Here is a 25,398-nt window from a genome sequence, read left to right as displayed (position 1 = left end):
AACTTTAAGTAAAGTTTCTTTTTTTTATTTTAGAAGAACACTTAATACGCTTGACAACTGTACTCCATAAAAATCTATTAGTGTTTGTTTTGGTGACAATTTGGTGAGACTCATGAATTTACTATAATGCAAACAAATAAAGCAAAATGAGGTAAACAAGACTTTACAGAGGAATGTACCAGTTAATGTAGAGATGACTGAAGATATTCCAGTTCAGCCACCAACTACTATCTCATGGCAAATGAGGTAGTTAGGTCAGAAACTTGCCCTTGCTTTCTGTTCCCCTGACAAACTGCCTTGATTCTCCAGAATTTTAAAAGGTTTCAGCTTAGTTCAGATCTATACTTATTTTTATGTGGCCAGCCGTCCATAACATACATACGCGATTCTTACTGATGTGGAATGCCTTGTTTTTGGGGGGAAAAAAATGTGAAGCACAGATGCAGTGACATTACTGATTGCTTCTGAGATTGGTCCCTAAAAGTTCAGAAGGAGTAATTTTGGAATCTTGGTGGTGCAGCTTTGCCATTTATATTTGTATTGCACCATAATGAATATGAACCAGTTGAGCTGAGAGATGGCTACCTGAGTGGAACATCAAAGCTGGCTCTCTAACAACTATCCCACTAAGGGACTACCAGTTGAGTTTTTAAATGAATTTCAGGATGGATTTAGTCCAGATGTAATAACTAAACAGCACTCATTTGTTAGTATTTCTTTCTTTCTTTTTTTTTTTTTTTTATGGTTGTAAATCCTGGGCCACTTACTGTGCTTCCTGGGTTTGTGGCGGGGAAGGGGGGGAAAAAAGCTTCCTGTTAATAGCCATTAGCTTATTGAAGTTGAATAGATGTGAAGCTCAACCCATCTCATTTAGCACTGAGCAATGTGACAGACATACAGTTATGAGCTAACATTGTTTGTTTGAAAGCATCAGTGCTGAAATCGGGTGGGATTCTTGAGAACAATAGCACCATGACAAATGAAGTACTTTTTGTCTTTTCAGGCTGTATCTATTTGTGTGTCCATAAAACCCAAAAGACACAACTTGGTGGTAGTTGAAGGGTAGTGGATTTGGCTCCTTTGTCAAGAAATCGATGCAACTTGTTTATTAAACTAGTAAAGAATTTTTGGGAGAAAAGGAAGTTTTATAGATAAAAAGACATGAACTTTTAAATCCTGTGTAAAATGGAAGAAAGAGAGAATTGATTTTCCCTTTTATCTGAATGAGCCAAAACTTTGTTAGAACGATTGGTTCTGTTGTGTTGACTTGTAACTTCCTAGGTCCAGAAGAGCAAGTTGGGGAGGAATGTTTAAATTCGTGGAATTCATGTGCCACTTCTGTTCAGGACTCTTCCATACTGGATGAAAAAGCTGAGCTGAGAAAGAAAGCTATTAATTGTGAAATGGATGCTGGAGTGTCTTCTTCAAGAGATCTTCTGTATAGATTAGTTGTGCTGAAAAGGGCTGTCATGATGTTTGCTACACCTGTTTGTATTAACAGTGACAGAAGGAGTTTGATTTATCTTGTTTTCTTTATGGAGAGGTGCCAGTACATGCAGTGAGATTAGGCTGCCCTGGGTTTGTATGGAGGGATATACTACATAAGTTGGGGTTATTTTTTATTCAACACCAGGGGTGTCAAAGTTGAATGAGTTGGTGGGCCATATTCCCTGCCAACAGCCATGGGATTGGCCATAGCTAGGGATTTGATTGTTTGGTCTATGAGGCTTCTCATAGGCTAGATATGGGGTTTTCAGCTAGGGGGTACTTGGGATGGCCTCTGGGGATGCTTGGTAGTAGGTGCCAAATACTTCAGGCATCGCCACCGGCACTTCTGCCAATCAACTGCAAGAGACTCTGTACTCCTCCCCCCCCGGTCACCAATCAGTAGCTGGGGGAATACCCCCCCCCCCCCCCCCCCCCCCCCCCCCCCCCCCCCCCCCCCCCCCCCCCCCCCCCCCTGCTTGTTTGGCCACCAGTGGACTCCTGCCTTTTCAACTGGCCGCCGGGGTACACTGACCAAAAAAGTCTGAAAACCCCTGGGCTAGATGATCCACCTCTACATTTGGGCTGCAGGGATTCGTATTGTTGGAGCCTCTCTGATGCAGACAGTACCCGGGAAGTTTATCACCAGGGATCTGGGTTTTTTCTTTGCTGTGGAAGAATGTGGGATGTGGGAAACTATGGGTTTCCCCTTGCGGGCTGGCAGAGTTCCAGCCTTCAAGAGGTTGCTTGGGGCTGGAGGGAGCAGGACACGGGGAGTGCCACGTGCACACATGCACATGGCCAGCGATATGGCCAGGAAGCGGTGGAGGGCAGCTCCCTGCAGGTCAGTCTCTGTGGTGGGGGAGCAGACTAAGGCAGCCATGGTGAGGGAGGGAGTGGGGCAGGGTTGGTGGGTAGGTCTTGGAGCACTGCCAGGGTGGGAATGTGGGGCCTGGCTAAGGGAGTAGAATAGAGCCACAGGAGGCTTGTTTAAGGGCTGGTAGGGGGTTGGTTTCCTGCTGATGCTCTGCTACTCTGCTCTGGCGGCAGCAGCTGCTGGGTCCCATAGCCTTGGAAGATGGGGGCCTCCTCTGTCAGTGCTCAGGGGACAGGGTGCTGTGGGTTGGCAGTGAGGGGCACCAGTGGGTGTGGGGGGCTGTGGGTTGGCAGTGAGGGGCAATGGCATGGACAGGGCACCAGCATATCAAGGCTGTTTAGTGCCATAAAGCAATGGAGGGGAGTGGGGGGGAACAACCACAGCTGGACCCACATCCTGGTGAGTGAAGGGGGAGCTCTGATTTTTCTGTGATTTAAAAAAAACAAAAATGCTAAAATATATAGGTATTTAGAATTTATTTTATTATAACGATTGAGGCACTTGTAGGCTTTCAAATGGCTTTAAAATGTAAATATATCAATAAAACGTGTTCAACTAGCACGTGTACATGCACGCACTTCATTTTAACTGTGGAAAAACATGGATTTGGGTTTTTTTAATATCAGATAGTTTAGGGTTTTTTTTAGAGAATGTGGGATTTTTTTAAAACGGGGAAGGGGGAGGGGACAGGACCCTGGTTATTACTGCTGTCTCTTGCACTTTTACCCCTTTCCCCGCCATTGTCAACTGTTACCACAGATTTCACTCACCAGCCTCAATTAAAAAAACAGTAGTTTGGTGGCAGCTAAGTTATGGTGGAATGGGGGAGGAGGGGTGGCAACGGAGCAGGGGCCAACAGCATTAACCCCCCGGGTGCTGGCTCAGGCTAACACAAGCCCTGCATCCCAGATTCTGGAGTGGGTCATCCAGCCTGTGGGGCTTTATAAACCAAATGACCCACTTCTGGTGGGCTGGATGCAGCCCAATGGCTGTATGTTCAACACCCTTGGTTTATACCATTCCAGGTGTGTAAATTATAGAACACGTCATCTGCCACTATAAACTGATATGTAGGCAGTCCTCGGCTTACAACTTTTTGCGTTACAATGTTTCGCACTTAAGTTTATAAATTGACACCGTGTTTCAACTTCATGACGTCAGTTTTGACTTTGCAACGCTTGATCCGATGCAACGCCATACCAGCAAACAAGTTTGCTGTGTCACTCATCTCCCTGGAGAACATCTGTTCAAACTTCCTTGGATGCTTTCTTTAAGAAAGCAGACAAGACTCCAGAAAACCATGCAGCCAAGACTCCTGAGAAGACTCCAGCCAAGAGCCCTTCAAAAAGTCCAGCAAAGTCACCTCGAAGGAGTCCTTCCAAAACAATATGATTGCTATTTACAATATAAATACATTAATGTAGCTATATTACTCATCTATAATTGAGTACAAAATCTGGCTTATTTTTGGTGAAAATAGGGTATCGGGCCTTGGTTCAGGAATCAATTTCCCATTTATAACATTGTTTCCTATGGAAAAATGATTTCCAAGTTTCAATGTTTCGACTTGAGATGCAATTTTCAGGAACCAATTGTGTTGCAAGACCGAGGACTGCCTGTACACTACTACTGCATTGATGAAAAATGTGGATTAGAGGATAGGTTGGGGAAGGCTTCCATTAGGAGCTAAAAACAACTGCAACCAGCAAGCAGCATCCCTCTGTTTTACCTAGAATGGTGAACAGACTCAAGTTGCTCAGTTCCCATCTGCTTGTGAAGGGAAGCTTTTTAAACTGCATGTACCTTCAGATTGCAACCTAGATTGAAGAATTAAGGGGTGTTCTGTAATAAGCCAATGATGTAACACCTGAATTGTCTCCCTTACTCTGACATGGATAATCTAAGGGTGTGGACTCATGTTCATTTGGAGTGCTACAAAGCTTCTCAACAAAAACTTAGCACAATGTGAACATCTAGGCATCCTAGAGAGGTGCCTTAAAGGGGCGGTTTTCTGGAAGGATGGGGTGGGAGAGTGGTGAATCTGATAGGGAATCTGCCTCCACAGGAGTCGATCAGTGATGCTCTCTGTAGCTGGCAGCACCCATCTTGGTGGCACCCATGATGGCAATGCTGGGAAGTGTCTCTCCTCTGGCCAGAATGCTAGATCTTGCTGGTGTTTTTGAGCTGCGGGAGTGTGGCTCCTCACCACTGTTCTTGGAGCACCTTCTGCCTCTGCCCCTGTCCCTGCATCAAGAATACCAAGCAGGGGACAGCTGAATGACTAGAGCTCTGCTGACTGCCTGGCTGTGATGGAGCCATGTCCTGGCTGGTTCTAATGGACAAAACCAGTCAGAGCTGCCACATGGCTGGCAGAACTCCAGCCTTGCTGGCAACAGGGTGGGTCCCTGCAGGTGTCCTTGACAGCTCGTGACTTTGCAGGCCATCAGGGAGAAAGTTCTTTAGAGGTCTCTAGGACCCCCAGCATCCCAGTCTTCTGCTGTCAACCCCAAGGTGGAGGGAGAAAGGGAGGGGAAGCAGCTGCTGTACAGGCATTAGATGTAGTGCTACCAAACTTATAAGTTCCTCCTTGAAAGTAGTACTCTTAGCCTGTACAATTTTCAGGGTCTGTATGGGGCTACAAATAGCGTGAATGGCTGTGTTTTTTATGGCACTAAATGCATCTCTGTAATGCTACAAATGCAGCTCATGTCCATGGCCTAACAGAAATGTCATTGGTGAATGTAGGTGACCCTTTCTTACACTGCTGAAATAATAGGTCGCATTTGTCAGGGTTGTTGGACTTGTGTCTTCAGAATGGTGCTTATGACTTATGGCCTGAGGGTTCCTCACTGATGTTTTCACCCTGAAGACTTTAAGCATTGGATTGGTGTCTAGATTGGGTGTCAGCAACCTATAGCCTGTGACATAGAGCCTTTATATTAGGGGTGGGCAAAATACGGCCTGCGGGGCTCGTAAAATTAGTATTTATCTGCCCCGGCTCCTGTCAAAGATGAGGCTGGGGCTTCTGGCCTGGGACCCTGAGGATGTTTGTGGCTGCACCAGTGTTGGAAATTCAGGCAAGAAGGTGGAGGAGGCAGGTGAGAACTGTGGGGATCACCTATGGGCTGGGCTAGCTCTTGCTGAGCTCCATGGTACAGTCATGCAGCTGGGAGCTGGCAGAAAAGTGGGAGTGTGGGGGAGTGGAAGCAAGCAGGAATGCAGGGCCTGCGATGGTGTACCATGGTTAGCACCAGTGGGGCCCAGAGCAAGGTGGTGGGAGTGCAGGGTGTGGGATGGCAGGGGTCTGTGGAGCCAGGCTGGGCTGTATCAGCAGGGAGAGGGGGGAGCTGGCCCAGCTACATAGAGCTCCTGCCGGCTGGGACCCCGTGCTCCTGCTGCCCTACTCTGGGCCCCATCAGCACTGGCTCTGGAACACCAGCACAAGCCCTGCGCTGCTGCCCAGCTGCCACTGGCTCCCACATGCCCACTTACTCCCAGTGCCCCGGCCCTGTGGTACAGGCAAGGAACAGCCCTGACCCTGTGCTCGCCCACAGGAAATGAGCTGGTGCTCAGCACGGGTGGGGGGGGAGCGCCCACCCCCCTCCTCCATGGCTGGTGCTTCATGCTGCAGCCGTTTGCAGCCCATGCAGGGCTGTCCTGTCTCTCCATTGCATCGGTGCCACCCCACGGGGCCGTGGTGGCAATGGAGAGCAGGCACAGGCAGCCCTGCGCAGACTTGGAGAGGCTGCAGCACGGGGCGCTGGCCACGGGGAGGGGGGAAGCTTTTCCCTCCACACTGAGCACCAGCATGTTATCCAGAAGCTGCTGCACGGTGCCACCAGATTGCGTTTGCTGCAGCTGCCTGTCCAGGCCAGGTTCGTGCTAGGTTGTAGTGCAGCTACTTCACCACTGCCTCTGTGCTGGCCAGCACGGCAGCCCACTGAGCAGCACAGAGGCACTGGTGAAGTAGCCGCACCACAGACTAGCACGGTGTGGGCTTCAGGCGGGTGGCCAAAGCAAACACTGCCTGGCGGTGTTGAGCAGGGGGTCCACTTTCCTCATAGAATCATAGAAGTAGGGTCGGAAGGGACCTTGTAGATCTTCAGTCCGACCCGACCGACACTCCCCCCCCGGCCCCAGCCTGGGCAGGAGAAAAGACTGGACTCAGGTAGGCATCAAGCCTCTTCTTAAAGATCCCCAGGGTAGGAGCCAGCACCACTTCCCTAGGAAGTTGGTTCCAGCTCCTGGCCGCCCTAACTGTGAAGTAGTTCTTGTGGAAGTCTAATCTAAATCTACTCTCTAATAATTTGTGTCCATTGTTCCTTGTCATGCCAGGGAGTGCTAGGGGAAACATTGTCTCCCCCAAACCCTTCTGGTCCCCCCTAGTGAGTTTATAGACAGTCACCAGGTCCCCCCTCAGCCTTCTCTTGTGAAGGCTGAACAGGTTTAGGTCCTGCAGTCTTTCAGTGTAGGGTCTGCCCTGTAGTCCCCAGATCATGCGGGTGGCCCTCCTCTGGACCCTTTCAATGTTGTCCACATCCCTCCTGAAATGGGGCGCACAGAACTGGACGCAGTACTCCAGCTGTGGCCTGACCAGCGTTGCATAGAGAGGGAGGATCACCTCCCTGGCTCTACTTGAGATGCGCCTGTGGATGCATGACAAGGTCTGGTTAGCCCTGCCAACCGTGACCGCGCGTTGTCGGCCCATGTTCATCTTGGAATCAACAGTGACTCCCAAGATCCCTTTCTGCCTCTGTGCTCTCAAGAAGGGAGTTTCCCATTCTGTAAGTGTGCTGCTGGTTTCTACTGCCTAAGTGCAGCACCCTGCACTTGTCAGTATTGAAACTCATCCTGTTTATGTCAGCCCACTCCTGAGACCTATCCAGGTCTTGCTGCAGTCTTTCCCTCCCTACTAGCGTGCTCACCTCACCCCAAATTTTGGTATCCTCAGCGAATTTAAACAGGTTGCATTTCACCCTGTCGTCCAAATCGCTAATGAAGAAATTGAACAGCACAGGCCCCAGGACTGAGCCCTGGGGGACTCCACAGCCCACTTCCCCCCAGGTTGAATATGACCCATCCACCACCACCCTCTGATTATGACCCTTCAGCCAATCTGCAATCCATCTGACTGTGTAGGCATCAATGCCACAGTCGTCTTGTTTTTTAATAAGGATGGGGTGGGAGATGGTGTCAAAGGCCTTGCTGAAGTCTAGAAAGACTACATCCACGGTGATACCTGCATCCATTGCCTTTGTGACCTGATCATAAAAGGCAATCAGGTTGTTCTGACGTGGCCTGCCCCTAATGAAATCATGCTGGTTGCCCTTGAGCATCATCCCTGAAGCTGGCCCTCCACACTGAGCAGCAGCTTTTGCCAAGATGCTGCTGCTGCAGCTCAGCCCCAATGGACAAGCCTGGAGCTGGCGTGAGGCCCAGGCTAGCAATGATAGTGGGTTATAAGCTGGTGCTCAGCGCGGGGAGAAAAGCGGGTGGTCCCCCCCCCCAACTCCTTGTGGCTGGCACCCTGTGCTGCAGCTGCTCTGAGCCCGCGCAGGGCTTCTTGTGCCTGTTCTCTGGTGACGTGGAGAAGATTCAGGACAGCTCCTGTGGGGCAGCTCAGCACGGGGTGCTGGCTATGGAAAGGAGGGGGCCACTTCCCCCCCATGCTGAGCATCAGCTCATTCTCTGCTAGCGAGCGTGGGGTTGGGGCTGTGCACTATTTCTTGTCTCTACCACAGGGCTGGGGTGGAGGCACTGGGAGTGAGCGGGCAGGTGGGAGCCAGCAGCAGCCAGGTGGGAGTGTGGGGCCCACGCTGGTGTCTAGTCAGCAGGGACTCTGTGGAGCTGTGCCAGCTCCCCCCTCTCCCTGTTGGTGCAGCGCAGCCCAGCTCCACAAATTCCTGTAAGCCCATACCCTGTGCTCCTACCACCCTGCTCTAGGCCCCACTGGCACTGGTCCTGGGACATTGGTGCAGGCCTGCGCTCCTGCTCACTTCCACTCCCCCTGCTGCTTTCTGCACTCCCCTGCCTGCCCACTCTGCACTACATGGCTCCTATACCCACATCCATATCCACGTATTCCCACAAACACCCATATGCAATCACTTCTGCATATATACCACAAATGCCCACAAATCAGGCCGAAATATATATTTTAAAATTAAATTAAAATATATTATTATGGGTGTTTGATTTTTAGTATGGAACTTGATTCCCCCCCTCCCCCCCCCCGATGACAAACCCTCTTCCCCATCAGAAGATGGAGTACTTCCAGGGGCAGGGGGAGGGACTTCCAGTGGCAAAGGTCAGAGGTTAGGGGTGGGACTGCAGGTCTCAAGGTGGTGACCAGGGGGCAGGCTACCCATGTGGCCCTCAACAGCTTGTGAAAACTTAAGTGGCCCTCTGTCGAAGATAATTGCCCACACCTGCTCTACATCTACTCATGTTTGTTAGGCTACGATGGCATTTGTTCAGTACCGAGGGTGATTGTTGGCTGTGGGAGTTCTTGGTGTGCTGCTGCAGAAATGATGGCAGGGTCTTAGCACCCTCCAACATCTCACCTGGGTGGATCATTCCAGAAAAGGTTGCCTACACCTGGTCTTGATAGGGTATCCTGGAGGAGGGACCTAAGCTGCGTAATGGAAATATACTTTAACGTTTGTTTGTATTCACTTAACCAACACTTGGGTTAGAGAAAAAGGGGCAAAGGAAATAAGTGAGAGAATTTCAGAGGTGGGAAGAATTTTAGAAAGTGAGAGGAAGACAGGTCAAAAGAAATAGGCTAAATGCTTCTTACAGTGCATTTAGTGATTTTTTTTTTTTTTTAAATTTATTTTTTTTAATGCTAGTTAGATCTGGTTTAGCTTAAATAGGTTCTATTCTAATAAAAAATCATATGCCTATTTTTATTCCCTGTTAAGAACATTTAAAAAATTTTAGGCCGTATTTAGCAAACTTTTTGGTAGAGCCAGGTTATAGTCTAAAAATCAGGGTTTACCTCAGAATCTTTGCTCTTCAGCTTTGAACTGCTTCTTGGCTGAACAGCTCATCTCCAGATGAGCCAAGATAAAGTGCTCTTTCAAAACTTAACTTTATATCTAGGGAAGAAGTTGTTTGCCCTTATAGGCTGGGTACTTGCTAGGGCTTTAGGATTTAGATTTTAATATTAATTTCTTTCACATTTTTAATAACATAGTTATTGCTTTAGACAAATGTGCATTTTACAGATTTTAATTACTTGCTTGATATGCTTTACTGTTTGGTCACTTATATCTTGTCTGTATTTCATTATTAAATTTATTATTAGAAATATTTTACCTTTAAGTTTTGTATTTAATTTAGGTAGGACTAGCTCTTGAAACCTTTCTCATTTCCTAGAATATATGTGGGGTCAACAGTAGGCTGTCTATTCTGTTTCAGTTTTTGGGCATCTCTCTTGTTTTCCTTCTCTTAATTCCAGAAGTTGGGAAAGGAGAAGTTCAGAGCTTTTTTATTATTATTAGTTCTCTAAGTCTTTTTAGGTCTAGATTTTCTTTTTGTTTGATTAGAGACTATACATTTGATTATAGGAAGGGGTTGTGACCGAAGCAGCTAGGTGCATTATATAAGGTTGTTTGATATATTGCAATACTTCTATTATAGGATGTGGTGTATGAACTTGGGGTAGATTTCATCACAAAACTTTTGTATCAACTTTGCCAGCTTCTTCGTTAGTGAGCGAATATTATCTAGCTCTTATTAGAGAGAACAAAGTATGATACTAGGGGCTAATAAGGGAAATGTAAATGTCTGTAAGGTCATACTGCTGGATGCAAGTGTTTTAGAGTAGTGGCTAAGATACCTATAGTATTTCAGTAAACTTTTTTATTGTTAGTATTCTTCCAGATACCTCTTTAACCATTTTAATATGGAAAGTGATCCTTATGCCAGATAGCTATTAAAGCTCGCTCTGAGGGTTATAGCTTCTATTTTGTGGACTGAAAAATTGTTTGATTCCATGTGCTGGGCAGCCACATGCTAATATGTGTAGGAACTTTGGAGGGGCCAGCTTTTGCCATCAGTTCTGTCCTCTGCTTATCATAGGCAATTCAGGCAGTTCTGCTCTGTGGGTTTTTAACATTTTTATTAGTTCTTTGCTTTTTCCAAGTGTATAGCAAGGTCTGACTTTCTGGGCGTGGAAAACTTTTGTTTTGGGGTAAGACATGTCTGGGAAATCCGGTTAGACAAGTGATAGAGCAGCTCCTGTAGGGAAAATTTGCTCCACATATTGGTCCAATGTGCTTGACTTTCTGTGAGTGCATAGGAGGCACATCAGTTTGCACTGGTGAATCTGAAGAGCAGAAACTTCTTATAGCTAGGTATTTTCTGTTTCGATATTTATTTGGTGATGGTCTTTCTAGCTGATGATTTTAAGTAGCTGATTATTCACTTAAGACCCTTGTCTCCTCTTATAGAGGATCTTATGTCTCTTCTGGATGCTGACATACATTCTGCTCACCCAAGTGTCATTATTGATGCTGATGCTATGTTTTCAGAAGATATTAGTTACTTTGGTTATCCATCCTTTCGGCGTTCATCACTTTCCAGGCTAGGCTCATCCCGAGGTAATTTTGCACCTTTTTTCTTTGTAATAAGTAGTCTGCTTTGCAAAAGGTAGAGATAGTACACCCTGGGGGTTTAGGCTTTAATTTTTATGCACACCAGTAATACTGTATACATTGTGTCTAACGATTATCAAAATTATTAGTTAATGACTTCTGAATGCAAGCAGGTAAGTTCTGTAAAAGCCATAGTAACATCTTTGAAATTTGATATCTTTTATTCATTGATATACAAAGTATTATAGAAATTTTGCATGAAACAATACGTCTCTAAAAAATCACGTAGGAGAAGTATCTGCTAGTTACCTTATAACCAATTGGGAACGTTAATTCTGCTCTGTAATCCTATTTCATATGACATGCAGCATTCTTCAAGCTAGTTTCTTTGGTTTAGGCTATTATGTACATAGTGTTCTTATTTTCTTACATGTCCATTTTGTCATAGAAAAAGTTTGTGCAGTGAGAGTAGACAGTTTAACTGCAGTCAAGGGAGATGGAAGTTAACCTGTGCATTTCCTTTCCTTTCTTTTCTTTTTTTTCTTTTTTTTTGGAAGCCTTTTTAGAGTTGGATTAGGAATATTTGTTTGTAGACAGTAAATGTTTTGAAAAGTATATTGCATTTTAAGATGCTTAATAGAGTATGGTAGCTACTTCCTTGTAGGTTTTTGAAGATCATCCTACTCAATAAATGCCCACTACATTTACAAACTGTTAATCCAACCTCTGTCATAAGTGCTCATTTAGTACAGCTCTGCCCCTTTTCACAAGTCTGTTTTCTAGTATGTTAACTGTTGAACATAATTGCCTGATATAAATTGAGTCAAGGGTCAGTTTGATGTTAGCAGGTACACTGATATATGAACTTGACCTGTAAGACAAGCTGTTATGTTTGGCTTCTATAAAAACTCATCCCCATTTGCCTAGTATAACAAAAGACCAAAGCCTTGCAGTAATTTATTTGAAGGGATGATACATTAGTGTGATCATTTCATACATGTAATTCCAACGGAATTTTGTGAACATAAATGAGGTACTTAATGGGTTAAATTCATTATGTGCATGTACAAATATTTGGCATCTGACATAAACTCCTTCTAAATCCCTCCTTTTTTTTTCCTTTCCTAAGGTTATTCTATGTAAGACGTTACCACGAATTTTATAATCCTTATTTTCCATGCATAGTTGACTCTTGGAAAGTTAGTTTGATTACCTGATTTAAAAAATTTATCTGCATGAGCGAACTGCAGAGTACTGGCTTTAGACAGTTTGTAGGCCAATTGGAGGGGAAGCATTTTGGTAAGGAACATTTTCCTACGAGGATCCTTTTTAAAACTTGTCTGACTCTTGAAAAGTTTTCATTTGAACTACTCAAAACAATTAGACTTTAATTTATTAAATCCAGTCCTATAAAATATTGTTTTAAACAAAAGGGGTTGGATTATCAAATTTTTACAAAAAATACGATTTTTTAAAGATTGTTTTGTTGTTAACCTTTTCAGGTTGTTGTTTTTGGGAGACTTGTTGTGAAACTCTCTAATAAATACTCCTTTTTGGCTTGCTTAAATGTATCTAACAGGCGTTACGAATATAGATTTTTTTTTTTTTTGAGATATTGATAAACCACCATGCAGTAAAACTGTGCATATTGTACCTTAAAACCTCAAATCAGCATGTTAAACATTTTTTGGCATTTTACTGTTGGTGAAAAATGAAACCTTATGCTTTATAATAACACTTGATGGTCAAAACTACCTCACTTATTTCTAGTACATAATTTTTATATTTTATATTGTTTTGGTAATGTTAAGTACATATGCTTGAAAGGGTTTATATTGAATGTTGCATGTCAGGAATTTTTGTATATAAATATTTTAATTAATGATGAGTAGATTTGCCTACTGTTAGTTGCATCCTGAAGGGTCTTTACTAGAGAGTGGCTTACTTTTATCCCACTGGTGTGACCCAATTGCATACCAGTTCTCCTTCTTCCCTTAGAGAGAGACTCTGAGCTGTTGCGTGAACGTGAGTCCGTTTTACGTTTGCGTGAACGAAGGTGGCTTGATGGAGCCTCATTTGATAATGAAAGGGGCTCTACAAGTAAGGAAGGGGAGCCAAACCTGGATAAGAAGAATACTCCTGTCCAAAGCCCTGTCTCATTAGGAGAAGACTTGCAGTGGTGGCCAGACAAGGTACTGAGAATTTTTTGGCTTGTTTATTCACTTTGTATATTATATGCAAATATATATAATTCCTGGTGAATACTGGATTTTGTATGTGTAATTATTGAAGTAAATTTGTTATATTTTCTTATGCATTTATTTAGTTCTGTTTATACTTCTAATGTTCCTGTCTCAGTAATTGAAGGTTTGTTTGTTCTTACTTTGTCCGTCTGGCATCCTTCCTTCCCCCATCATGGAATATAAGGTTTAGTCTCTCTAGCTGCTTACCTGTAGCACTGACCCCATTTTCCTCCAGCTGCTGAAGCTGAGTCGCATAGATACTCGAGAGTCAGGAAGGTAATAGTTTTTTTCCTAAATAAGTGCATCTTGACCTGACCTGTTATCTGAGCTAGTAACTCTGATCTCTTAAATCAGCAAAATCTGTGCTCTTGGTCCTCTTGCTGACCTGGCAGTAGAATGAAGGCTACCAAGCTCAGTTGGACAAAAAGGTCTGTTTTTAATGGAGCAAAGCATGATTAATAGGAGTCAGAACTTGGACTACCAGACTGTCCTTCTGCTGTCTGCTACAATGTACCCATGCTTTCTGTGGAAGTAAAGTGTTCCCTTTCTGATATGGCCACCACCCCCATTAATTTATTCAATTTCTTCCTTGAGCACTATTTTCTGATATTGATTTCATACAGTGGATTGGCTGAGTCTACAATCTCTTCCTGGGACATCTTAGTTTTTATAGTGTCCATTGCCATAATATTTCAAGATTTCTAGTTGAAAACCACAAAAGATTTAACATAGACTTCATGAACTGTTCTGCTCTTCTTAGATTCAGGGTGGCTTCTTTTGACTGATACCTCTCTCTCAGAAATATTTAAACATATATACACACACATTTCAGCTTCCAGTTAAAGCAAGGAAACGTTATCAAAACAGATTTTTCGGTATATTCCAGAGTGGCCAGAATTTAGATTCTTGCCTCTTGGTTCATTTTATAGCTAATCCTTCTTGATTTGAGAATACTTTGTCTCTTCTCCATTATTTTCCCTTGGGATTTGTTAGCCGTATAGTCGAAGAGTATTCTGTTTGAGCATCTAGCTGCTGAACCTGTGTCCCAACCTACTGATAACCTTCAAAATCTAAAAAAAAAGGCCTTGAATTATAAACAAAGCATTGGCATAGCTGGAGCCAGTGGAAGGGTGCATGGGACATAAGTGACTTATTGCATTGATTCATCCTACTGATGAGATCAGCAACTATGTTTTCATGAGATCAGCAAGTATGTTTTCATATTGTTTCCATCTTCAGTCCTAGCAATAATCTGTGGTGTAAACCACAATGACTATGATAAGCATATGGCTTAAAGTGGTTAGGTTGTCAGTTTGAGAGAAACAAGTGATCTCTTGCAGGTCTGCCTGATAACTTAGTGATGAGTCCAGTAGAACCTGGGACTGTACATTACTTTTAAGTTATGTGGTTAGTGATTCTTTTTTTCCAGAGAGTAAGATCAATCATCTAGTTTCTTACTTTGAATTCTTATCCTGTTTGTTCCCAAAAGATTTATATACAGTTATGGGCACAGGGCACATCAATAGCAAATATTTGTCATGGGCCCCAAAACTGTTCTCCAATCCATATTATTGTCTCCATTGCAGGAGAAATCAAGTGGACTGCTTTCAATATTTAGCTTTGAGGAGTTAGGTTTACTTCATGCTACTGAAGTGAAAAAGGGGAGAAATCTTGTCTGAGATTTCTAAGGCAGATTAGGACTACAGTTTTAGTTTGAATGTTGGAAAATATGCCATTTTTGATGCTGGCATTTATCAGCATTGGCTTACACTAATGTTGCTATTGCTGTATAGTCTGTGTTGATGGCAGCCATATCATAGCAAAACAGTTTTCCTGTATTCTGTTACTTTGTGAGCTTGTTACACTATGGACAAGTGATGACAGGAAAACTGTTCAAATGTTCCCTTCCAGTCTCCAGTATTTTGCTATCCCTTATATTTAATAAAAGAGAATGTTGAACTGTTGGTAAGAAGCTTAATTTCCTATGTTCAAAAGCATAAATCCATTCTTGAGCATATGCATTTTAAGATCTGAGCATATATGCTTAAGAAAATTGCACTTTTTCCAGCTGAAAATGTAGGTAACCAAAGGAAAATCCATTAATGAATAGAGAGCATAAAAATATACCAACTTCTCCCAGAGTGTAGTTGATTCTTGTATACCTAGATCTCTTAAGACAATAGACATTCTTTTTTTTTTCACAGTTTGTACCATTGTCTTTGTTCAGAATGGCTTGTTAAATGGATATTTGATATTATTCCATTAGTTAACCATCCAATAAAAGGAGGCAATGTATTGTTTTACAAAATTTGAAAGTCAAATATATTAAACTATTTGTGATAAAAGCTAAAAATGGTGAATGCATCTTATAAACCATGTTCACAATGACTTATTTGTGTTTTTTCTTTCCTTCCTCTTCCTCATCTTGTTGTGGGTTGGAAATGGGTTAGTCCTTCAGCTGTTGCTTTTCATTGTAAACAGCCTAGATGCAGCTAGATTTCATAGACATTAGGGCTGGAAGGGACCCCAGAGGATCATCGAGTCCAGCGCCCCGCCCAAAGGGCAGGAAGTCAGCTGGGGTCATAGGATCCCAGTAAGATAGGCATCCAATTTACTCTTGAAGGTGTTCAATGTAGGTGCTTGAACCACCTCTGGTGGCAGGCTGTTCCAGACCTTGGGGGGTCGGACAGTAAAGAAATTCTTCCTTATGTCCAGCCTGAAATGGTCTTGTAGTAGTTTATAACTGTTCGACCTCATCCATCCCTTGGGGCGCTCTGGTAAACAAACGCTCCCCCAGATACCGGTGGTCACCCCGGTAAACTTACAGGTGGCCATCAGATCACCCCTGAGCCTGCGCTTTTCCAGGTTAAAGAGCCCCATAGCTCTCAGCCTGTCATTGTAAGGTCTGCTTTCCTGACCTCTGATCATGCATGTGGCTCTTCTCTGGATTCTCTCAAGCTTCTCCACATCCTTTTTGAATTGTGGAGCCCAAAACTAGTGTTTTTTACTTTACAGCTTTCCACTAACGAACAGCAAATGTTCAATGAAGCTTTTGTAGTTAACTTTAATTCTTAAATGTTTTCAGTCTATTGGAAAATAAAAAGAAATCAAGAACTCTGAAATTAAAATTGCCATTAGATAGCTGTATTGGTAGCAAAACTGCACCTAGGACCTCTGTGGAATTCAGACTGTAAGAAAACATGGTCTTAACAGCATATCCAAGGTAACTGTCCACCATATAAAATGGTGAAGCCTAATTGCACTAGTTTATAAGATTAATAATTGAAAGATTACACACTAAACTAGCTAAGGTATTTACTTACAAGCTAATTACTACACCAACCAGTATCAGAATTCATTTAGCATGCAGCATCATAACGGTGTATTGCAATAAGATTTAGCACATTGATTTTTAAATCTTCATCTTGCTCAGGTTAAAGTCAATATGACTTAAATAGTGAAAGAGTAGGTAATTGTTGTTGTTCATAAACCACAGGCTTCAGCTTAGTTTCAGAATTATTGAATAATTGTCTTAAGCATTCTTTAGACTTGTATACTTGCATTATGTGCAGTCATTTTAAAAAAACCCAAACATTTAGAGGGAAAATTTTATACTTAAAATAACAAATATTGAAATTCTGAAAATATTAAATTTTAAGTTGCCTTGTATGAATAATACATTTCTTAATTTTAAAAGGCCTCCAAACAGTTCATTATAATAGTATAGAGCATATGTCTGTAATGAGTACATAAACTGTACCGGATACCAAAAAGGCTTTAATACAGGGATGAGAAACCAGGCGTTAAGAAGTTAATGTTGATCCTAAACTCTGCCTCCATTTTATACAACTTAAAAATGGGATTCTGATTCCTAAAAGTAGTAGAGGGGGTCTGGCCATGTCTTCCAGTAAAAAATGAATGGCAAAATGGTCTGCTCTGCCTTGAAAATCTCCATGAGGGTCTTTTACAGTAGTGTAGCAAGGGGTGTTATCAGCAGTGCATTGACACAGGGTGCCCTTGCACAGAACGTTCAAAAGCACATGGAAGTAGTATTACATAGCAGCATATGGGGGGGTGCTCTGCATATGACCTGAGGCACCAAGATGCAAGCTTGGCTACGGCGCTGGTCCTTTAGATATTTGTCAAACAATACAACAGTACTGTAATTTTTTTGTAGTATATTTGAATTATAGTGATGCCTGCAGGCCACAAGCAGATTTGGGGTCTCATTTGCTATGCAGGTTACAAACATAGTACAAGTACTCTTCACTTAATGTCACCCCGGTTAACGTTGTTTCATTATAATGTTAATGATCTATTAGAGAACACGCTCATTTAAAGTCGCGCAGTGTTTGGTTATCGTTGTTTGGCCACTGCCTGCTAGTAGGTAACTACTGTGACGTAATTGGATTAATTTAACGTTGTTTTGCTTAAAGTCACTTTTTTCAAGAACATAACTATGATGTTAAGTGAGGAGTAGCTGTATGACGGTTCCTGTCTCAGAAAGCTGAGTGTGAAAGACTAAGACATGGAAGCATGCTGAAGTAAGGTTTGGGAGGGAGCCAGGGTGGTGAAAGGAAAATACAGGTTAGGCATAATTCCTGTTTAGCCATGGGAGTGGAAAAACCCAGAAAACACCTGTCCCTTTTGGGGGAGGGGAGGAGGGGTGTTGCATGAAATTGAACCATTTTTTGGAGGCAGTTCAACTGCCCAATCTGTCTGATTTAATGCTAACTTGGCAGTCACTTCGATTAGCAGTCTGCCCAACTTATTAGCTCTCCTGCTGGGAAACCTGAAAGCCCACGGTACCCTGGTTCCTTAGGTGGTCAAGTTGCCAGGCTCCCGGGTGCTGTGCAGCACATTAGCTAGGCTCATGCAGACCCTGGAAGCATCCATCTCGGTCTCTGTAGTAGCTGGGGCTTTCCATGCCCAGGGATGCCAGGCCCACAGACTGCCTCAGAATGACAGACATTCACAGAAGAAAAATTGTTGTTGTTGTTTACTAAATTGGGGGGAAAAAATTACAGAACATTGAAATCCTTCCTGGAATGAACTGCTTTCTCTATACATAGTTTCATAGTTTCTAGGGTCGGAAGGGACCTGAGCAGATCATCAAGTCCGACCCCCTGCCATGGCAAGAAAGAGTACTGGGGTCAAACGACCCCAGCAAGGTGTTTGTCTAGCCTCCTCTTAAAGACCCCCAGGGTAGGAGCCAGCACCACTTCTCTTGGAGGTTGGTTCCAGATCCTAGCCGCCCTGACTGTGAAGTAGCGCCTCCTGATATCTAACCTAAACCTACCCTCTGCCACCTTGTGACTGTTATTCCTGGTCACTTCTGGCAGTGCTCGGGGGAACAGGGACTCCCCCAGTGCCTGCTGGTCCCCTCTGACTAGTTTGTAACAGGCCACAAGATCCCCCCTCAGCCTTCTCTTGTGGAGGCTGAACAGGTTCAGGTCGCGTAGCCTCTCCTCGTAGGGCCTGCAAGTACTATTTTAATACAAAAACAGGGCCATGTTTTTTATTCATTTGTGTAAATAAACCTTTGAACCAGTTAAAAACTAAATAAAACTGTCCACTGCTTCCACTTCAGATGCATGTTCTAGCAAATATTTCTCTCAGCTCTATTAAAAAAGTTGCATTCAGCAGAATCACAAACATGAAGCTTATGTACAGTTGGAGGAAACTAATCTTAAATCAACAGACTATGTTGATATTAATATAAAATCATCTTGGAATGGATATTTAAACCCCTGTTTTAAAAGGTCTAAAAAATTATTGCGGTTGGCATTGAGAGAACCAGTAATGTGAGAATTACCTAGTTCTTTAAATTTTTGTTTCGCATGTGGGAAATTTAATGAAAAAAAACAAATGCAGGTATTGGTACATACAATATTTGTTATGTAGTATAAGCTTCTTATTCTACCCTGTACTATATAATGGCTTCTGTGACCAGGATACAAGTGTACATAAATCCCTCATTGAATGTACATTGACTGTCTCTACACCTTTAAATGAGTTAAAATACTGTACTGATTTTCCATTTAATTGAAATCAGGGATTAGAGTGTATAATATAGGGCCAGTCTATAATACTTAACTTTTACTATTTTATGTATTATATAGCTATTTATAACTGTTATAAAGGGAAATAATTTTTAAGACATAATGTCTGACCTACTTATCTTTATTATTGTTTTGATTAGCTATTTTTCATTAAACAACTATTGTTTTGAGAGAGAGGTTTGACCCTTTCAATTTGCAAATTTCTTTCATATGGAGATGTTAGGCTTGATGCTTCCAAAACATTAAGTCACCTCTTAACAGGAGCTATTCTGAAAATCGATTCCCTGGTTGAATGCTTTTGTTTATTAGAAACTTACTTATTTTTTTGCCTTCAAAACAAACATAAAAATGAACTCCTCTCCCCCTCTTCCTCAAACACCTCTCACCTCCAAAATGACCCTATCTTGATCTATAGCTTCCTTTGTAAAATTTTAGTTTTAAGAAAATTAGTCTGTTTTAAAGTTGAAAAAATATCCAGTCCTGTGAAGGCAGAGGACTATCTAACAAAAAAAAAAAAAAAAATCTACTGCACGCTGCATGAAATCTAAGGAATGAAAGCTTGGATCCTGTACTTAGACCTTCACAGGGAGATCTGCTGCAGAAATTTCCTTTCTAAGACTAGTAGACTGTCAGTGCTTGTAGGGTTGAGGCCTGAAACTTTTTTTTAATTGCTGAATTGTTTTCTTTTTATGTACTTTGGAATTTAAATGCACTATTTTAAAAAAAGTGTGAAGAGTTCTAGCTTAAAAATGGAACTTTTAACTTAAAATTTCTAAAAGAATTTCATATCAGTGCTTCTCCTGAATAAAGATGCCCCCCATTACCAAAACAATGCAATTTTCTAACCCAAGACTTTCTCTTACTGACAATCTGCAGACTTTTACTGACAGCCAAACTTTTTTTTACTGACATGTTTTCACTAATGTTTTGCCTAAAGTAAAGGCAACCCTGCTGCTAGGCCCCACTTAGAAGGGTGGGGTTCAAATTTAGGAGTACAACACTAGAATAGTTTATTTAAAAACAAAAAAAAGTTTTCAGTTTGTAGCATAAAAAAAAAAGTTATTGGATTGACACATCTGCTTGACTGCAGCAGTGGTTTTGCACCATACTGCCCCCACCCCAGGAGTTCCTCGCTCACTGCTCTGATGCCACCAACTGTATTTTGCACCATGCTTCCCTCTGTCCCCAACCCTATTGCCTTTGGCTCTGCTCCCCCTGTCTAGCACAGACTCTAAGGAAGCCAACCCAACCAGAGGTGGGGAAGGATCTACAACAGGGGTGGGTAATTTTGCCCATCCCTGGTCTACAAAGTCCTGATGGAAAGCTTCCAGCTAGGGTGCTGCACTTCTGGAGCACCACGTGCCTCTGCTGTGCTCTCTGTGCTTCATTGAAGCTCTGACTTTCCAGCTTCTTTCTGAGAACCTTCACAAGCAGCCAGAGCTTGACTGCTTTTAGAGATGACTCAAATTTATTTACAGACTCTATGGCTAGGCATTTTTAGCCTGAATTTTTACTAGCTCTCCATAAATTTATAGATAGTTGACAACAGTATGATGCACAAAAATGCACAATGTAAATGAGATTATTTCATTGTTACCTCCCCTTTTTAGCTATTGTTAATGGTAATTTCCTAAAACTTACCATAACTATTTATCTTTTGTACAGAAGTTTTATAGAAGATGGATTTTTCCAAATTGAGTGTGCTTTCCAGGCAGAGTTTAGGTTTTTAATATTTTAAATACCTTCTTTTTGTAGTCCTCTTTTTGTTTTAAAAAACAAAATGAGCATTGTTACCTTCAATTTTTTGTAGCTGCTCAGTTGAAATATTTTCTTATTTGGGTGTCAGTAAAAGACAGTGCTGTTATGCAACTTCAGAAAACAACTTTCTGAAGTAAAACAGGACTTGCTTTTGAAGTAATGAGCACCTACAGGCACTTGATCCATTAGATAACTATCATTACTGAATTAAAATTCAATGACACTGAGATGCAGGGCTGGTGAACTGATGCACACTTTCAGTAACTATTATCTGTGAGTTAATTTTTGCCTGCTTGACACTTGTACACTGTTAAAAATGTTTTGTTACTTAAGGATTTATTGTATAATATTGTTGTTTTAAATGTTCATTTCTTGCATTTGTAGGATGGAACAAAGTTTATATCTATTGGAGCTCTGTATTCTGAGCTTGTGGCAGTTAGCAACAAAGGAGAACTTTATCAGTGGAAGTGGAGTGAATCAGAACCTTACAGAAATGCACAGGTATTGTACATCTTTAAATCTGTCTTTAAAATAATTCTTTTTATATGAAACTATAAAATACTAATGCCTTTTTATATATTCAAAGAATCCTTCACTACATCATCCGCGAGCAATGTTTTTGGGATTAACGAATGAAAAGATAGTCCTCCTGTCTGCAAATAGTATCAGAGCAACTGTAGCAACAGAAAATAATAAGGTATGAGATTTTTCCATTACTATTCACATTTATGAATCAACCTTTTGGGTGTTTCACTTTAATTTTGCTCTGAATAGCAGTTATAGTCTGCAGCTGTAGATAAGCTACAGGAATAGATTTCATTATAAAGATAAAGATTGAATAATAGTCTTTGTTTATTGATTTTACTTTTTTCTATAAACATAAAACATACAAATCAATTTTCAAGTCTACAAGCAAGTTTAAAAAAAAAAAAAAGAGTAATGCCACACTAAGGACTTTTATTAACCAGTGGGAGATTGTCCCACTCATTACATTTTGTGAAACTGCTAAACTTCTCCTTTTGGAATCTGAAAGTAGTCTAAAAACTACCATAGTTGAAGACTAGAAAGAAGTCCACCATTCACATACCATTTGGAGCTACTGTAATAATAGTGTGGGTTTTGGAACCCTTCTGTGATAAGATTGGTTAGCCAAAAGAAGTTTGTTTGAATAACAGTGGGTGAATGTGGATAAATATTCAGATCTGTTAAAATGCTCAAACAGTACTTTCAAACTTTTATAGTTCTAGTCCTGGCCAGAAATTTAGAGACAATTGTTTGAATAGATCAAAGCTTAGTTTTATTTCTGAAAATTTTAATACAGATGAGATGAGGTGATATGGTCCCAAACTGATTTTACTGGTTTTGTCATTCTCAAAGTGCAGGTTGTATGTTTATATTCAGGAAGTAATGCATTGCTGCTTTTTCAATCTCCCCTCTCTTAGGTTGCTACCTGGGTGGATGAAACTTTAAGCTCAGTAGCTTCTAAATTAGAACACACTGCCCAGACTTACTCTGAGCTACAAGGAGAACGGATAGTTTCGTTACACTGTTGTGCTCTTTATACATGTGCACAACTAGAAAACAATTTGTACTGGTGGTAAGTGATATAGGGTGCTGGATACATTCTGAATTTATTCCAAGTGCGTTAACTTAATTCCAGAGGGCTGGCTTTCTTACAATGTCCTTCATTTTAACATAATGTGCCTTGTTTTTCTGTTTTGTAAACTAGAATAGGTTGAGGTTTAATTAGTATTCAAATACTGCATTGAGTGCCGTAGAAAAGCCTACAAAGTGATTAAAGATTTAAGCTTGTGTTACTAACAACTTTGTTAAAAACACTTCTGTCCTTCTCCCTACTCGAGCACTATCATAGGAGTTGTGGACCATGGTTCCTTGGGCCATGCTTATGAGAGGAGAGCATGTGTATACACACACACTCTCTCTCCCTTCCTGTCCCCCTCTCCCTCTCATAAAGACAAGGCCTTAAAGTCTGAAAATTTGGGCTGTTCCACAGTATAGATAGCCTCCAATATTTCCAGGACCTGATGCCCTAGGAGAATATTTGCTGATAGACAATTTATCATGGGTACACTGTCCTTGTAGTCAAAGCTGATCTTGGCATTGAGCAGAGTGTTCAGAACCGCATGCATAAATTACATGATACTTAAGTTCTAAAATATGGTCGTTATTACTCAGTCTCTTGAACGGCAGTTCAATTTGCCTTGCTTTTTGCTAGGGTGGTAAGAATGTAGTGTTTAAAACCATTTTAAATGGTTTCTGTTGATTCTTTTGTGGACCTTGGTACAAAATGTCATTATGATCAGATAGATGTCTTGAAATTGCCCCATTGCTATATCATGGCTGAATGGTTCAAGCTAGCTGAAGTTAACGTTGCTAGCTTTGCAAAACAGCAAGTACTAGTCTTTTTCTCAGCGTGTTTAGCAGAACTGTGAATTGAATTTGAGTCTTGGTTCCCTGTTGTTTTCTGCTTCCTATATAGCCCACATTTCCTCAAATATAAGGATGTGTTCTCAGTACTATCAGTCAATATTGAGGAGTAGGGAACAGCAAGTCATCACTTGTACACTGCTGCAGGTTCCTGAGGAAGAGTTGCATTTTTAATCATTATGGCAGTTCTAGTTGTGAAAAGTTTTGTGGGGGGTTTTTTAAGCTCATGAGCATATGCTACCTCTTTTATAGTTCTTTTAAAAACAAACAAACAAAAAACCCATCAATTATTTTCCTCTAGGGGAGTAGTTCCTTTTAGCCAAAGGAAGAAGATGCTGGAAAAGGCCAGAGCAAAAAATAAAAAACCGAAGTCTAGTGCTGGTATTTCATCAATGCCTAATATCACTGTTGGTACCCAGGTAAGTGCAACCCTTATATTGTGAACTAATTGGAGTATTATGGGGGTGGGGAACACGGGTGGCTCCAAAAAAGACTTGATTTTTATGCCATGACCTCATTTATTCATGTAAGTGGTATTGCCTTGTAGATGGATACAACTTCTATAGCTTATTTGTATAAGCTTATAATTTGTGTAAATATAAACAAATAAGCTCTACCAGAATATATCTGAATCCGCAGGATTATCTGAATCTACTTTGTGGGGGAAGTGGGGTGACTTTGAAAAATTAGCATGCAGTGTATTGTGGACTGTGAAACTATATTCTCAGAGTACATTAGTTTAAAAGTCAGTTAGCCTTAATCCTGCAGATGCTATGTTTTCTGTATTGTATAAGAGTAAGCATTTGCTGGCTTGGGTCTAAGAGTAGCATAAGGACTTGGATGTTTTATGTGACTTATTGGTGTTAGGTAGAATAACAAAACAGACAGCTTCCTAGTCCTTAGTGACTAAAAGTTACAGTTGTACTTTTTGTTAGGAATATTTTCTTTTAGCATTCATTTTTGTGACTGCCTCTTTACATTATTGTATTATCAATACTGTACTGTAGCCACTTTGCCACTGGTAGCTGCCTCTTTCTTTCAGTAAAAATACTTGATATAGCATGCTGTGCTCATTTCCCTCAAGTTTCCTTTTCTACTTGCTAAAGAGGAGGCACATTTTCAGGTTGATGTATGTTTTTTTCCTCACTTAATGCTTTATTTGATCTTACATAGAAATAACTAATTTTTGCCTGTAGGTGTGCTTAAGAAACAATCCTCTTTATCATGCTGGAGCAGTTGCTTTTTCAATTAGTGCTGGAATTCCTAAAGTAGGTGTATTAATGGAATCCGTATGGAATATGAATGACAGTTGTCGGTTCCAACTTCGATCACCAGAGAGCTTGAAAAACATGGAAAAAGCTAGTAAAACTACTGAGACAAAGTAAGTGAACTAAAAGGATTTTTATATGCCTAAGAGGATGAATTTAATAGTTTGGAAAAGTGTAGAGTGATGCGAGCTAAAAAGTATCAGTTAACTCATAGGAGTGTCACTCATGAAAGTTTGTGTTGAGGTTCTCATGAAGTAGGAGTTAAACTCTAAAGAAATTAAAGTCTCCCCAGCTGCTGCAGCATGGTGCTATATGAGTTCTTTGCTGACATCCTGGCTAAGGACAGACACTACACACAAACTGGTTTAAGTAGTTAGAAACTGGTTTACACTTGTAACAGAAGTTCAGTGTGCATAAACCAGTTTCAGAATGTCTGAAACTGGTTGAAGATAAACTTGGTTGAATGTAGTATCAGACTTGAGTGATTTGGGTCAAACCAGTTTATACAGTGTCTGTCCCAGACCCCTTCCTGGTTTGAGTTAAACCAGAGTCCCCCAGCATCCCAGATGCTTTGTACCCCTGGACTGTGCTGTCTGCTCCAGTGCAGGGCTGGCCCCGCCCTCTGCTCCCTAGCTAGAGCTCTGGCAGAGACTGCAG

The 25,398-nt window shown here is 41.6% G+C and overlaps 1 protein-coding gene across 10 annotated transcripts in view; it reads left to right on the top strand.

Moving 5' to 3' along the window:
• UBR5 (ubiquitin protein ligase E3 component n-recognin 5) overlaps nucleotides 1–25,398 on the top strand; it is a 143,829-nt gene that overhangs the window by 48,116 nt on the left and 70,315 nt on the right. For 6 of the 10 annotated variants that reach the window (XM_090040458.1, XM_090040457.1, XM_090040460.1 and 3 more), the window contains 7 exons: nucleotides 10,819–10,968; nucleotides 12,943–13,154; nucleotides 21,410–21,526; nucleotides 21,612–21,722; nucleotides 22,468–22,622; nucleotides 23,775–23,892; nucleotides 24,670–24,854. In XM_090040458.1, coding sequence (XP_089896584.1) covers nucleotides 10,819–10,968; nucleotides 12,943–13,154; nucleotides 21,410–21,526; nucleotides 21,612–21,722; nucleotides 22,468–22,622; nucleotides 23,775–23,892; nucleotides 24,670–24,854 — 1,048 coding nt within the window. The remainder of the gene's footprint in view (nucleotides 1–10,818; nucleotides 10,969–12,942; nucleotides 13,155–21,409; nucleotides 21,527–21,611; nucleotides 21,723–22,467; nucleotides 22,623–23,774; nucleotides 23,893–24,669; nucleotides 24,855–25,398) is intronic. The other 4 variants (XM_090040461.1, XM_090040455.1, XM_090040463.1 and 1 more) reach the window with 3 other exon arrangements.

Source organism: Crocodylus siamensis, chromosome 3 (genome assembly GCF_052110815.1).
Source record: "Crocodylus siamensis isolate JL-2025a chromosome 3, ASM5211081v1, whole genome shotgun sequence".
NCBI lineage: Eukaryota > Metazoa > Chordata > Crocodylia > Crocodylidae > Crocodylus > Crocodylus siamensis.
The sequence above is the reverse complement of the archived record's forward strand: the minus strand, read 5'-3'. Positions and strand labels throughout refer to the sequence as shown.